The following is a 16592-nucleotide window of genomic DNA, read 5'->3' on the forward strand; positions in this document are numbered from 1 at the left end:
TCCATGACCACCTCATGCCCCTCCACCATCCCCTCACAATCCCCCATCAACCATCACCCTAGGTAACAATACCTACAACAACCCACACCATCCCTCCACAACCCCCCTTCCACTGTCACCCTATCTAACAATACCCATGACTACCCCACACCACTCCCTCCACTGCACTTTTCCCCCACAATCCCACATCAACCATCACCCAGCTAACAATACCCATAACAACCCCACATCCCCTCCACAACCCCCCTTCCACTGACTACCCCATGCCCCTCCCCTCTACCATCCCCTCACAATCCCCCATCAACCATCACCCTAGGTAACAATACCTCCAACAACCCACACCATCCCTCCACAACCCCCCTTCCACTGTCACCCTATCTAACAATACCCATGACTACCCCACACTGCTCCCCCCACTCCACTTTCCCCCCACAATCCCTCATCAACCATCACCCAGCTAACAATACCCATAACAACCCCACATCCCCTCCACCCCCACTCCACTCCAACATATCGGAATCCAAGCTCTCAATGCACTGTTTCACTATGTACCGTCGCCGGCATGATCATGGTGAGTTTGGAATGTGACGTCACTGGCAAACTCAAAAATCGACAGTCTAGGGTTTTTTCGGCACTTTGTGATTGGCAAATAAATAAATTAATCCCGTCAAATTAGTCCGTGATTAATGAGTGCAAATGGTGCAAAAAATTTTTTTGCGTTTGAGTTCCCCTTTAAGGGTCTTTTAGGCCTTCAGGGTCTTTTCAGTTTTATGGGTCTTGAGAGTCTTCGGTCTTTGGGGTATTTTCAGTCTTCAGGGTCATTTTGGTCTTTTGGTCTTCAGGGTATTTAAGCATATTTAGGGTAATTTCGGTCTTTAGGGTATTTTGGGTCTTCTGGGTCTTTTAGGTCTTTGGTTTCGAGTTGGGTCTTCAGGGTATTTGGGTCTTTGGGGTCCTTAAGGGTCTTCGGGGTATTTTTTGTTGTTTTGGACTTTTGGATCTTCACGGATCTTTAGGGTAATTTGTGTCTTCGGGGTCTTTAAGGGTCTTTGGAATATTTTGGTTCTTCTGGTTCCTCTGGGTCTTTTGGGATATTTACGATCCTTGGGGTCTTTTGAGGAGTGGCTCACGTTTCTGAGTGAATGTGGATCACGTTTGAGTGAATGTGGCTCACGTTTCTGAGTTAAGTGTGATGTCAATCAGGAAGAAGAAGAAGCCGTACTACCAAATTCATACACTTCTGGAATTGTTTGATTTATTTGTATTCAAATGTCTGGTAATTGTTTTGTATTTATTTATGCGAATGTGTACTTGTGTATAACTGCCATTCATTTTAAAAGGTTTAGGCACTGTCGAGCGATTTTTATTTTTTTAATTCCAAAAATACGAACTTTTTTTTTCTTTTTTTTTGTTTGTTTGTTTGCCGAGAACACTCCCAGGCACCCTCTGATGAACCTCTGAAAGTTTGATGAAGATCCGTTCAGCCATCTCTGAATAAAACGTGGACAAACACACAGACAACTCGCGTTTATATATACAGTATATATAAATCGGGATTTTAATTTAATTCAAAAGTTGATCCAGACGTCTATTCTCTTTCAAACATTCAAACCGACAGAGGTAGTTATTTATCACAGCATCTGTAGAAGTTTCACCCTTTTACTCAAATCCGTTTCGCTGTTATTTGGTGGAGCAAAAAGTCAACTGAGCTTTATCGATATTTAGATTAGGAAGTCGATATTCACCATGTCCGTCATGTTCAGCGTCTCCACATTGTTGTGTTCTCTTGTAATATAAATGTTAAAACATGTTTGGCATCTGCAAGTATGAATTTATTTACCGCCTAAAATTTTCTCGTGCACACCCCGAGTACAACCATCAGTTATTTTCAACTTCTTTCATCCAGTTGTTGAGGAGTGCACAGAAATCAAACACAGCACAAACAAAAACACAAGCAATCACACAAAAAGTAAACAAAGACACTTCTCAAATTGTTTCTAGAATGTTGAAGCATACTTATTCAATTATTACATGAGCACCAAAAATAAAAACAAATGCATGGGTAAAATAATTTTTAAAGCATACCTTTTGCAATTAAATACGCATTTTGAGGAGATTAGCATGTGTGCTTCATATGTAGTTTGCAGGAAATATTTCGAAATTAATTCATAATTCAGATTTCATATCACTGGTTCAACAATGATGGGCTCCTAGTATCCTTCCTGTTTTTTTTTATTGTACACCTCCCCTTTCCTATTCCATCTCCAGACGCTGCAAGACGTCATCGCCGGGCACTGAAGGGGGCCCGGCGATGATGCGCTCTGAATGGGAGTACTCAGTTTTCACTCCGGTTTTGTTTTCTTTCTTTCTTTCTTGTTTGTTTGTTTGTTTGTCCGGGTGATATCTCAGCCATCCTTTGAGCGATGAATCTCAAATTTGGACACGACAATGACCAAGTGATTTGGCTGAAACTATATTTTTGATTTATTGATTAATCAATTAATCAATTCGTTATTTAATTATTCAGTTAATGACTTAATTCTTTTATTTTTAAGTTACAGATTCAGATGAAACGGTGGTGGTTTAGGTATTCTAGTAGCCAATTGATTAATAATTTAATTATTTTACCATTATTATTTATTTATTTTCCTTATTTATCACTTGTTTATTTTCTTTCTCATTTGGGCAATATCTCAGGCACCTTTTGAGCTAGGAAGATGATATTTGAACATGACAGTGACCAAATGAACCAAATTATGTGGCTATAAAGAATATTTTTGATTTATTGATTATTCAATTAATTGATTAATTATTTATTGATTCATCAATCAATTATTTTATTTTTGATGAATCAATTTAATTCATTTTCAAAAAGTTACAGCTTCGGATGAAACACTGGTGGTTTAGGTATGCTATTAGCCATTTGAGTAAGAAATTATTTTACTATTATTTTTTATTGATTTTAATTATGCAATTAATCAATTATTGTACATCTCTCCCTCCCAATACCGTCTCTATGTGCTGCATGGCGGTATCACCATGTGCCCCGTAATGCCTGGCTGGAGGATGTTATTTATTTATGGCATGGGGCGGTGTAATTTGAATGTATCTGTACGTGTTTTTTCTTTTTTTTTGCTCATTCTTTGTTTTTCATTCAATTCTTTTTTCTTTTCTTTTTCTCATTAGAACATTTTTCATTATTATTATTATTTCTCATTATTATATTATTATTATTATTATTATTTAATTTCTCATTAGAAGGTCATTTCTTGGCCCTCCAATTCTTTTCCTTTGTGATCTTGGCCTTCCAAAGAATGTGGTTCGATAAGTACACAAAAGTTTTACAGTTTTACATAGCCTCATAAAAGGTAGTCGGATTGGGGACAGGTCAGGGGAACGAGATTGCTAAGCAATTCGTCTACATCTACTGATCTACCTGTCTGGGAAGACATCACTCAGGAGCTGTCGCACATTTATGGCAGAGTCGCAGGGAGCATAGTCGTGATGGTATAAGATGATATATAAGAAAAGAAAAAAAGAACCGCCTTTAGAGGCCATTTTTCCCTGCAGAGCAGCTGGGTTGGCCTTTTTTTTGGCACCGTGGTCCCTTTTTGAAGCAATGTTTTACTGCCGGATGCCCTTCCCACCACCAACCACCAACTCTGTTAGTCACCTCTTGCAACACACAGGGAATTACCAGTGAACTGGTACTCAATTTGCCGACCTCGGAAGGTTTGACAGGTGAGTCAACCCCCCAAAGCGTTAATTCAGTGATCGACCGGGATTCAGAACCCAGGATCCTAGGACCCCAAGCCGGCACCCTAACTGCTAAGCCAACACCAGGCTCGTATAAAATGAAATATTTAATCGTTGCAGTTCTGGAACATAGAAATTCTACAACATCACAAAAAGTAACGTTTACAATTGACTGTTGCTTCTTCCAAAAAAAGAAAACTTGATAAATTTCCATGCTATTTGCATTTTGTTTCTATCATGAGTACATCAAACGTTATAAAAGTTCAAAGTTGCACAAGTACTTTATTGATACCCTGATATATGTATTTGCCTGGAAAGCTTTGCATTTGAATCTGATGCCATGCTGCTGCTCCAGGGGTGGGGGGGGGGGGGGTGGCGGGGGGGGGGGGGGGGAGAGGAAATTGGGACTTCTTGTGTGATCATGTATTTTGGTCATCTGAAGGGCTATTTGCATCATTTGGACATTCTTTAACAGGCACTATGAACTTCAGGTGAACGTCCATGTTTTTAGTCTTGCAGTCTCCGTCTCAGTCTCTCTCTCCGTCTCAGTCTCTCTCTCCGTCTCAGTCTCTCTCTCTCCGTCTCAGTCTCTCTCTCCGTCTCAGTCTCTCTCCGTCTCCATCTCTCTCCGTCTCCATCTCTCTCCGTCTCCGTCTCTCTCTCTCCGTCTCTCTCTCTCCGTCTCTATCTTCGTCTCAGTCTCTCTCCGTCTCCGTCTCTCTCTCCGTCTCTCTCTCCGGCTCCGTCTCTCTCTCCATCTCTGTCTCTCTCTCTCCATCTCAGTCTCTCTCTCCGTCTCCGTCTCTCTCTCTGTCTCCATCTCTCTCTCTGTCTCTCTCTCCGTCTCCGTCTCTCTCTCCGTCTCCGTCTCTCTCTCCATCTCTGTCTCTCTCTCTCCGTCTCCGTCTCAGTCTCTCTCCATCTCTGTCTCTCTCTCCATGTCTCTCTCTCCGTCTCTCTCTCCGTCTCTGTCTCTCTCTCCATCTCTGTCTCTCTCTCCGTCTCTGTCTCTCGCTCAGTCTCCGTCTCTCTCTCCGTCTCTGTCTCTCTCTCCATCTCTGTCTCTCTCTCCATCTCCGTCTCTCTCTCCGTCTCCGTCTCTCTCTCCGTCTCCGTCTCTCTCTCCGTCTCCGTCTCCGTCTCTCTCTCTGTCTCTGTCTCTCTCTCTCCGTCTCAGTCTCTCTCTCCGTCTCCGTCTCAGTCTCTCTCCATCTCTGTCTCTCTCTCCATCTCTCTCTCTCCGTCTCTCTCTCCGCCTCCGTCTCTCTCTCTCCATCTCCGTCTCTCTCTCCGTCTCTATCTCTCCGTCTCTCTCTCCTTCTCTCTCTCCGTCTCCGTCTCTCTCTCTCTCTGTCTCTTTCTCTCCGTCTCAGTCTCTCTCTCCGTCTCAGTCTCTCTCTCCATCTCAGTCTCTCTCTCCGTCTCTCTCTCCATCTCTCTCTCCATCTCTCTCTCCATCTCTCTCTCCATCTCTCTCTCTCTCTCTCTCTCTCTCTCTCTCTCTCTCTCTCCGTCTCTGTCTCTGTCTCCGTCTCCGTCTCCGTCTCTCTCTCCGTCTCCCTCTCCATCTGCCTCTCCATCTCCCTCTCCATCTCCGTCTCTCTCTCCGTCTCCATCTCTCTCTCCATCTCCGTCTCTGTCTCTCTCCGTCTCCGTCTCTCTCTCCGTCTCCCTCTCCGTCTATCTCTCCGCCTCTCTCTCCGTCTCCGTCTCTCTCTCCGTCTCCGTCTCTCTCTCCGTCTCCGTCTCTCTCTCCGTCTCCGTCTCTCTCTCCATCCCCGTCTCCGTCTCTCTCTCCGTCTCTCTCTCTCTCTCTCTCTCTCTCTCTCTCTCTCTCTCTCTCTCCATCTCTCTCTCTCTTCGTCTCCGTCTCTCTCTCAGTCTCCGTCTCTCTCTCCGTCTCTCTCTCCGTCTCTCTCTCCATCTCCGTCTCTCTCTCCATCTCCGTCTCTCTCTCCGTCTCTGTCTCTCTCTCTCCATCTCAGTCTCTCTCTCCGTCTCCGTCTCTCTCTCTGTCTCCGTCTCTCTCTTCGTCTCAGTCTCTCTCCGTCTCCGTCTCTCTCTCCGTCTCCATCTCTCTCTCTGTCTCTCTCTCCGTCTCCGTCTCTCTCTCCGTCTCCATCTCTCTCTCCATCTCAGTCTCTCTCCGTCTCCATCTCTCTCTGTCTCTCTCTCCGTCTCCGTCTCTCTCTCCGTCTCCGTCTCTCTCTCCATCTCTGTCTCTCTCTCTCCGTCTCAGTCTCTCTCTCCATCTCCGTCTCAGTCTCTCTCCATCTCTGTCTCTCTCTCCATCTCTGTCTCTCTCTCCATCTCTCTCTCTCCGTCTCTCTCTCCGTCTCTGTCTCTCTCTCCGTCTCTGTCTCTCTCTCCGTCTCTGTCTCTCGCTCAGTCTCCGTCTCTCTCTCCGTCTCAGTCTCTCTCTCCGTCTCAGTCTCTCTCTCCATCTCAGTCTCTCTCTCCGTCTCCGTCTCTCTCTCCGCCTCCATCTCTCTCTCTCCATCTCCGTCTCTCTCTCCGTCTCTCTCTCTCTGCCTCTCTCTCCTTCTCTCTCTCCGTCTCCGTCTCTCTCTCTCCGTCTCCATCTCTCTCTCTGTCTCTCTCTCCGTCTCCGTCTCTCTCTCCATCTCCATCTCTCTTTGCGTCTCAGTCTCTCTCCGTCTCCATCTCTCTCTCCGTCTCCATCTCTCTCTGTCTCTCTCTCCGTCTCCGTCTCTCTCTCCGTCTCCATCTCTCTCTCTCTCTCCGTCTCCATCTCTCTCTCCGTCTCTGTCTCTCTCTCCGTCTCAGTCTCTCTCTCCATCTCCGTCTCCGTCTCTCTCCATCTCTGTCTCTCTCTCCATCTCTCTCTCCCCGTCTCTCTCTCCGTCTCTGTCTCTCTCTCCGTCTCTGTCTCTCGCTCAGTCTCCGTCTCTCTCTCCGTCTCAGTCTCTCTCTCCATCTCAGTCTCTCTGTCCGTCTCCGTCTCTCTCTCTCCATCTCCGTCTCTCTCTCCGTCTCTCTCTCTCCGTCTCTCTCTCCGTCTCTCTCTCTCCGTCTCTCTCTCTCCGTCTCTTTCTCTCTCTCCGTCTCAGTCTCTCTCTCCGTCTCCGCCTCTCTCTCCCTCTCTCTCTCCATCTCTTTCTCCGTCTCCGTCTCTCTCTCTCTCTCTCTCTCTCTCTCTCTCTCTCTCTCTCTCTCTCTCTCTCTTTCTCTTTCTCTCCCCGACTCCGTCTCTCTCTCCGTCTCCCTCTCCATCTGCCTCTCCATCTCCCTCTCCGTCTCTCTCTCCGTCTCCATCTCTCTCTCCGTCTCCGTCTCTGTCTCTCTCCGTCTCCGTCTCTCTCTCTCCGTCTCCCTCTCCGTCTCTCTCTCCGTCTCTCTCTCAGTCTACGTCTCTCTCTCCGTCTCCGTCTCTCTCTCCGTCTCTCTCTCCATCTCCGTCTCTCTCTCCATCCCCGTCTCCGTCTCTCTCTCCATCTCTCTCTTCGTCTCCGTCTCTCTCTCAGTCTCCGTCTCTCTCCTTATGGGTAACTGTATTTGATAACTGAAATTCATTTCTCACTCTTTAGCTCTTGCTCGACTCATTGACAACTTGTTCATTGTGTCAACTGATGAGCTTTCGTCAATCACTTTAGTCTTCAGAATGAAAGAAACATTGGTAATAAATATTACTTAAGCCATGTCAACAAATGAGCGATTTTCTAATACATTTTGTTGTTGGCAACTGGATGCCTTAGTGTGGGTGTTTCTGCAACCTGTCGCACACCATTTCACAACCAGTTGCTTAAATTCAGAGAGATGACCTACACTGGAGAACACTTTGAAGTGATCTGCTGATTGATTTGTAATAATGTTTTTATCATGTGCATATTTGAAAAGACAGTACTAATTGGTTGATATAATACTGATTGTGCTGTTGCTGAAATGAATACTCAGGTGTAGACCCACCTTTAGTATGAAAACAATTGTATTTCATTTGTTACAAAATTACTCTGTATAACTTGGTTCTATTGTTTTATATTGTTACTTGGGGTGCCAACTGTTAAAGCTAGTCCACGTGAATGAGATGCAAACAACATTTTTCTTCTACAGGAAACAAGATCCCATTGCTACCTCCTCAATATACATCATCTCACGGAAAAGTGCAAAATGGCAGCAAGACTTCCAGTTCTCAAATCAGACCGTCATCACAAACTGCTATTGAAGCAGACGTACATCCTGCCACTTTCCATTCTTCTGCCCTGTCTTCTTTTGAGAATTCAACACCTGCGTTTAAACGCCTTAGTCCACACACACATCCAAAGAACAGTAAGGGTGAATTTAAAAATGTTCCTGAAACCACAACTCACGGAGATCCATCTGAACGACAGTCTTCACTCACTGAAAAGGCAATTGGTGTACCCTCGGTTCAATATTCGCAAACTGCAAATCATGATGAATCTCAAACCATTTCAAATCAGAGGCACAAAGCTGAAGACTTTTCAGTCCATCAGGTTCCTGACCTACCAACTCAGTCAATTCAAGAAAACTATGACCATCAGCCGAGCTTTGTGGACGATTATAATGCTACGACCCAACACGATCACAGCATTGTGACGGAACACGATGAATTTGTTTCTTCAGATGAGATTTCACGTCGAAAGTGGTAAGTTGTGTTTTTATCATTATTATTTTATAAATGATCTGCAATAGTACAGTACTACCAATTGCCTCCATAATTGCTTCAATTTTACACGTTTATAAGTTTTACAAGATAAGCAAGCCTACCATTTAAGGCAAAAGCAAGTTTTTTCTTTCCTTATCCCGTGTGTTGTTTCAATATGCCATTTTCCTTGGGCTCAACCTGTAAAATGTAATTGCATGCCTTTATGTCACGGTATTTAAAAGTGAAAAGGGTATTGAATTTGCATACAACTATTTATTTGACACATACAGGTATATTACGTCACAAGCTCTATTCTAAGCTAGCAATGGTACCTGTCACTTCCCTAATGGGAATATTAAGAGAGAGGGGAAGAGAGTGGGGTGGAGTGTAGGGAAGAGAGGGAGCGAGAGGAGGGAAGGAGAGAGTAGGAGAAGGGTAAAGGAAGGGGAGGAGAGGGGGAGAGAGAGAGAGAGGAGGAAGGGGGAGGGGAAAGGGGGAGAGCGTCTTTGGGGAGGGCGAGGGGGAGAAAGGGGAGGGTCCATCATGTAGAGTCCGACAATCAATCTTGGTCCGTCGTATGGAAGGAATTTTAAATATATAAGTTTGAAATCTTCGGGTTTTGCAAGTCCCAGTAGAGTGATAACCTATCCTATGGAGGTATCCTAAGACAACAGAGCAGAAGGAGGGATGACAGCCTTTCTTAAATAAATAAATACACTTAGTTATAAGAATCGCTGATTTATTTAAATGTTCAGAATTCACTTCAGATTTCAGTACTTATATAGTACTCGACATCCGATCCTCAAAGCCGAACACAGATTTTGATTATATACTTTATTTAGTCCATGAGAGTAGATCACGTTTCCAAGGGAAGACACATTTGAATCTTTATAATTACCCTTTGGAATTACTCTTTAGAAGGCTTTATAATTACCCTTTAGAATGACTCTTTAGAAGGCTTTATAATTACCCTTTAGAATCCCTTAGAATTACCCTTTAAAATAATCCTTTGGAATTAACATTTACAACTCTTTATAATTACCCTTTAGAATTACCATTTAGAATTACCCTTTAGAATTATCCTTTAGAACCCTTTATAATTATCCTTTAGAACCCTTCATAATTACCCTTTGGAATTACTCTTTAGAAGGCTTTATAATTACCCTTTAGAATGACTCTTTAGAAGGCTTTATAATTACCCTTTAGAATCCCTTCGAATTACCCTTTAAAATAATCCTTTGGAATTAACATTTACAACTCTTTATAATTACCCTTTAGAATTACCATTTAGAATTACCCTTTAGAATTATCCTTTAGAACCCTTTATAATTATCCTTTAGAACCCTTCATAATTACCCTTTGGAATTACTCTTTAGAAGGCTTTATAATTACCCTTTAGAATGACTCTTTAGAAGGCTTTATAATTACCCTTTAGAATCCCTTCGAATTACCCTTTAAAATAATCCTTTGGAATTAACATTTACAACTCTTTATAATTACCCTTTAGAATTACCATTTAGAATTACCCTTTAGAATTATCCTTTAGAACCCTTTATAGTTACCCTTTAGAATTACCATTTAGAATTACCCTTTAGAATTACCGTTTAGAACCCTTTATAATTATCCTTTAGAACCCGTTAGAATTATCCTTTAGAACCCTTTATAGTTACCCTTTAGAATTACCATTTAGAATTACCCTTTAGAATTACCGTTTAGAACCCTTTATAATTATCCTTTAGAACCCTTTAGAATTATCCCTTCGAACCCTTTAGAATTATCCTTTAGAACCCTTTATAATTATCCTTTAGAACCCTTTAGAATTATCCCTTAGAACCCTTTATAGTTACCCTTTAGAATTACCATTTAGAATTACCCTTTAGAATTACCGTTTAGAACCCTTTATAATTATCCTTTAGAACCCTTTAGAATTATCCTTTAGAACCCTTTATAGTTACCCTTTAGAATTACCCTTTAGAATTACCGTTTAGAACCCTTTATAATTATCCTTTAGAACCCTTTAGAATTATCCCTTCGAACCCTTTAGAATTATCCTTTAGAACCCTTTATAATTATCCTTTAGAACCCTTTAGAATTATCCCTTAGAACCCTTTATAAATGCAGAATCACTTTAGAATTACCCTTTCTCTTCTGTAACATGGGGTGTCCATGCGATATCAAACATTATTATGGCATTCTGTCTTGTTCTGTACAATGCTAAATAAGTAAAGCTGTGCCTTATATCTTCTTCTTCTTTTTTTTAAACATACCCGAGTCCGAAGGAAGTGGTTCAGTTTTGGTATTTTTAATATGAAATAGGCAAATCCTATAAATAAACATAACCAATTAGAATTACCCTTTATAACTTGCCTTTAGGACCCTATATAATTACTCTTTGAACCCTTGGGTGTGTGTGTGTGTTTGTGTGTGTGTGTGTGTGTGCGTGTGCGTGTGTGTGTGTGTGTGTGGTCTCAACTAACCTCGAGATACCCTTCATGACGACAAGTTGTTTTCCAATTTTCAAGTTTTTCCAAAATTGCTTTTGTTGTTAAATATCCTGACATATTGTGTTTGATAAATTGACAATATGTAAAGGCCTCTTGGCAAAACAAAGTATTTGTAAAATTCTCTCATTATAATCTGAGAATATAATGTACAAGTGATGAGACAGGAATGTGGCACAGAGATGATAGCCATAATTGCTTTCTTAATTCGGTAATGTCTCCTTTCATTGCCATTGTGTGTTGCCAACAAGACTGCCAGCATTAGGGCACCCAATCTCACTGCAGATTATATTAACTGTGCTCATGAAGTCTGTATGCCTTTGCTTCCACAGCACGATTACTTCCGTTTCACTATTGTGAAAACAAACTTATTTATAGAGGGGAGGTGGGTGTTCTTTGCTTGTGTGTGCTGGTATGAACTATTTATTGTTAAATAAAGATTAGGAGATAACACAAGATAAATGTCGGTTTGAAATACGCATTAAGGAATAAAAAGAAATAGGAAATGAGGATGATTGTAAGATTTAGGTTTTCTTGTCTATATTACTGATTTGATCAGAAGAGCTACAGTTTGAAAATAATTTCCTTTGAACTTTTCTATGTTTATTGTTGCAGATACATTATAAAATTCCTCTAAAAGGAATTTAAAAATTGTTGGATAACAGTTCAGAACTAGAACGGCACTCGGGAGAGCACATACCTCCGCCAGGATCAACAGTTTATGTTTTGTATCCACTAATAGGTCAGATCTGGATCCGCACCAGAACCAAAATCTAATCGCCTTGCACCTGCCAACCAACGAACTCATTCACCTAGTTTTGTCATAATGCGTTCACAACTTTTTGAGATATCGGGGAATATATCGTTTTTGGCCCTATCACGCAATGGTGAAGAATCTCTTTAAAATTCTCTGATCCGGATCTGGATTCAAATCTTCACCAAAATAGAATAATATCGTTCTTTTCACTTACCCAACCTCTCCTCCGAATTCGTCCACAACTTTTTTTTAGATATCCTGCACAAAAGACAAACAAACAAACAGACAGTGGTGAAAAAAATAACCTCCACCACCTTGGGTGTTCACATCAGTGTTTAGTTGGAAATGGCTCCCACATAAAAGCCAATGTGAAGGTGCATGGAATTTTAACGAACTTAAGGAAGTGGTGTTATTCACATATGATATGATAATTAGATGATTCTACAAACAAGAAATGATATCACAGATGTTTGCTGTTGTTAATGATGATGTTGTTGTGGGGTTATTCAGCATTGGATGCTGATAAAGCTTGCTCGAGCACACTGAGTCTCTCAATTCAAAACGAAAGCATTTCTTAACATAGAATGAGATCGATGCTCTCCTTCTATCAACATGCTTCTGCCCTGCTAAAACGAATCAAAATATGATGTTTGTGTACTTATCAGTACACCTAGAAAGGCCAAAATGACGCAAAAGCAGCAGTACTGAGTTGGTGAGGAGTCTTCTAGCTAAAAACAAACAGTCCATTCTCACTGTCTTTCTAAATTAAACACTATTTTCGAGGTGCAAAACTTCACAATGTCACATCAGGTTGTCAATTATCTATGTGGTTTTGTAACTCACTGTGAAATATGCTTGAGTAGAGTAAGATAGGACAAGATGTCCCTGGAAAGAAACATATGGTAAGAATGCTTTCCCCCAATATTACCTCCCTTATTCTGACTATGTGATTTATATATATATATATATATATTACAGACTTGGCATTTAATATGGAATATATATTTTTTCTTGACTTGAGTTTACTTTCTTAACTCAGTATATCAATCTGGTGAGTTTCTTTTACACTTTGGTGATTTATTTGTTAAAAGAACCATGTCACTGTCTGTCGCAGCAAGAAGTCAACAACAGGATTTTATCACAGGTGGCGTGGCAAAATGTACGGACAGGTGCATTTGATGATTGGCTTCACAGTCGGGTATACAAGGGTTGTTGCGTTCTGTATTAGAGGAAAACAACTGCTGTACATCTCCAAAAGTTATTGCCGCTTCCTCTGGAGATGGTCCGTCAACTCGACAATGCTTTTGTTATGGAGTGGAGTCTGGCAGTGGAGTCATGGAGTGGTGGAGTCATGGAGTGGTGTCTTTACGAAATTACGGCATGAAACAGCGTGCTATTGCTCGGCAGTATGGCATCACTCAAGGTCAGGTGTCAAAGATCCTGAAACGAAATGCTCAGAGGGGTGTCCCTACTCCAACACCGAGGCCAGGACGTCCCCCGCAGAACCACAAGGAGGGATGATCGCCAGCTGCACCGGTTAGTCCGCAATGGCCGTACCAAGTCAGCTAATCGGCTTAGCGCTGAGTTGCAGCAACTGACAAATGTGCCTGTATCCAGAAGGCTAGTTAACCAACGACTGGTTCAAGCAGGCTATCGTGCCAGGCGTCCCCTGAGAAAGCCACGCCTGACCAGACAACACAGCCAGCGCCGATTGCAGTGGGTCAGAGAGCACCCACCGTCAATGGCAGCCAGGACACTGGAATCACGTGATCTTCAGTGACGAGTCTAGATTTCTGGTCTATCGTCAAGATGGCCGCGTCCGAGTGCGCAGACAAGTGCATGAAGCCTACAACAAAGATTGTATAGTGCCAAGAGTCCAAGCTGGAGGTGGTGGGGTGACCGTTTGAGCTGCTTTTCATGCAGGGGGCAAAACTGACCTGGTAGTTCTGAATGGAAACCTGAACCAGTTCAAGTACAGGGCCATTCTGGAAGAAACATTGCTTCCATTTGCTCGTGCAGCCTTTCGAGGAAACTTTGTCTTCCAAGATGACTATGCACGGCCTCATTGTGCTCGCATGATCCCACACTTTCTTGCTGACCGTGACGTAGAGCATATGGAGTGGCCTGCCATGTCCCCGGATATGAATCCGATGGAGAACTTGTGGGCAGAATTAACGCATCAAATCGACCACTTGGACCAGCAGCCGACCTCTGTGCGTGAATTTCAGCAGGCTATTGTCACTGCATGGCAAGCGATTCCTGTCCAAACCTTGGCAAATCTCGTGAACAGCATGCCTCAACGTGTACGTGCTCTCCTGAATGCTCGTGGGGGTTACACAAAGTACTGAACTGTAATTTTACTGTCCGTAATCCCAGTCGTAATTTAACTTTTGTTTTTGTTAAAAAAAATTGGCTAATGTGCAAAATAAAGAGATACTTCTGGAAAACGTATAGAAGTTTAACACAGTACTGTCCATGAATTGAGTTCGATATCAGTTTACATCACTTTCAAGGATCAATTTATTTGTTTCGAAATGTCAAATGTGGTTTTTGTTTCTTTTAAAGGTCTAATTAACAAAATCTAGAATAATTTCAACATAATTCCAATGAACTTTTGGTTCTAAGACATCTTGAAAAGTAAGTTCACCCCCACAAAAAAAATATTCCATATTAAATGCCAAGTCTGGATATATACTAGCTGTATATATACTTATAAGTAGTAAGCGTCGTTACTGAGGAACGGGCTTATTTTAGCTGAGGATAATGACTGTACCTGAGTTGCTGTGTTGTCATGATTTACACCAATCATAATACAAACAATTATTTTGCACAAATGTATTTGTTGTGTTTGTGATATTACATTTTTATAGGCAATTTAGGTTGAAGATTCAGGTTGAATGTTTTTTTTTCAAGAAAGAACCCCTCAGCACACACATAGGGGAGGGGTAGGTGCAGACTGGAAGTTTGGGATGATTACACCTCACAACGACGTAATTCAAAACACCTCACCACCAAGTAATTCAAAACACCTCACCACCAAGTAATTCAAAACACCTCACCACCAAGTAATTTAAAACACCTCACCACCAAGTAATTCAAAACACCTCACCACCAAGTAATTCAAAACACCTCACCACCAAGTTATTTAAAACACCTCACCACCAAGTAATTCAAAACACCTCACCACCAAGTAATTTAAAACACCTCACCACCAAGTAATTTAAAACACCTCACCACCACGTAATTTAAAACACCTCACCACCACGTCATTTAAAAACACCTCACCACCACATAATTCAAAATACCTCACCACCACGTGATTCAAAACCACCACTACGTTATTAAAAACACCTCACCACCATGTAATTCAAAACACCTCACCACCACGTAATTCAAAACACCTCAACTCCACATAAATCAAAACACCTCACAGCCACGTAATTCAAAACACCTCACCACCAAGTAATTCAAAACACCTCACCACCAAGTAATTTAAAACACCTCACCACCAAGTAATTCAAAACACCTCACCACCAAGTAATTCAAAACACCTCACCACCAAGTAATTTAAAACACCTCACCACCAAGTAATTCAAAACACCTCACCACCAAGTAATTCAAAACACCTCACCACCAAGTAATTCAAAACACCTCACCACCAAGTAATTCAAAACACCTCACCACCAAGTTATTTAAAACACCTCACCACCAAGTAATTCAAAACACCTCACCACCAAGTAATTTAAAACACCTCACCACCAAGTAATTTAAAACACCTCACCACCACGTCATTTAAAAACACCTCACCACCACATAATTCAAAATACCTCACCACCACGTGATTCAAAACCACCACTACGTTATTAAAAACACCTCACCACCATGTAATTCAAAACACCTCACCACCACGTAATTCAAAACACCTCAACTCCACATAATTCAAAACACCTCACAGCCACGTAATTCAAAATACCTCACCACCACATAATTCAAAACACCACACCACCACATAATTCAAAACACCACACCACCACATACTTGAACACACCTCACCACCACGTTATTAAAAACACCTCACAGCCACGTTATTAAAATTACTTCACAACCACGTAATCCAAAACACCTCACCACCATGTAATTCAAAACACCTCACCACCATGTAATTCAAAACACCTCACCACCACGTAATTCAAAACACCTCACGACCACGTTATTAAAAGCACTTCACTGCCATGGAAACAAAAGTTCAAGGGAGTAGTTCAGTGACAACACAGGTATTCTTCTCTTTTTTTTTGGTATACAATATCGAGGCTCATGAAAGAGCAAACATTAATCACACAAAAAGTCAAACCGACACATAAAACATATAATGAGGGGAGCGGTAGACAAGATGGGGAGAGAGGGGGGAGGACACAAACACAACATTTGAGAGCAGGGACATCGAGAGATCTGTGGGAGGGAGAGGACTTGGGGGGAGGTGGGAGAGGTATAAAACATGGACACTGCAAAGACTTCCAGGAAAGAAGTTGGAATTTCAAAAAAGTGTATCTGGGGTGAATTCGCGGGGGTAGAAAAGATCAAGGTTTTGGATGGGGAAAGATAAGAGATGGTGGTGAACAGCTGTTGTAAAGACCTGGAGGGAGGAATGGGATTGAAGGGAGCGGGGAAGTTTGTTCCAGAGGTGGGATAAAAGAGGAATGAAAGAGTGAAGGTGAGCAGAGAGCCTAGATTTTGGCAGTTTAACCATAAGAGGGATGCTGGAAGATCTTGTGCAACCTGTATAAATATTTGGGGGACAGAGCACAGAGAGAGTTGGGGGACCAGGACCGGAGAGGAGTCGGTAGAAGAAAGAAAGACCACCAACCTTTCTGCGGTGAGTGAGTGAAAGGCCCTCGGAGTTAGCTTCATTGCGAGAGATTCCAATGATTCTGAAAGCTTTGGTTTCAACAGCGTG

General features: G+C 42.1%; 1 protein-coding gene across 1 annotated transcript in view; it reads left to right on the top strand.

The window, feature by feature from the left end:
* LOC137423107 (uncharacterized) overlaps positions 1-16592 on the top strand; it is a 138922-nt gene that overhangs the window by 67470 nt on the left and 54860 nt on the right. The window contains exon 5 of the mRNA XM_068109921.2: positions 7828-8380. Coding sequence (XP_067966022.2) covers positions 7828-8380 — 553 coding nt within the window. The remainder of the gene's footprint in view (positions 1-7827; positions 8381-16592) is intronic.

The sequence above is a fragment of the Myxine glutinosa genome, chromosome 3, assembly GCF_964187855.1.
Source record: "Myxine glutinosa chromosome 3, kmMyxGlut1.1, whole genome shotgun sequence".
NCBI lineage: Eukaryota > Metazoa > Chordata > Myxini > Myxiniformes > Myxinidae > Myxine > Myxine glutinosa.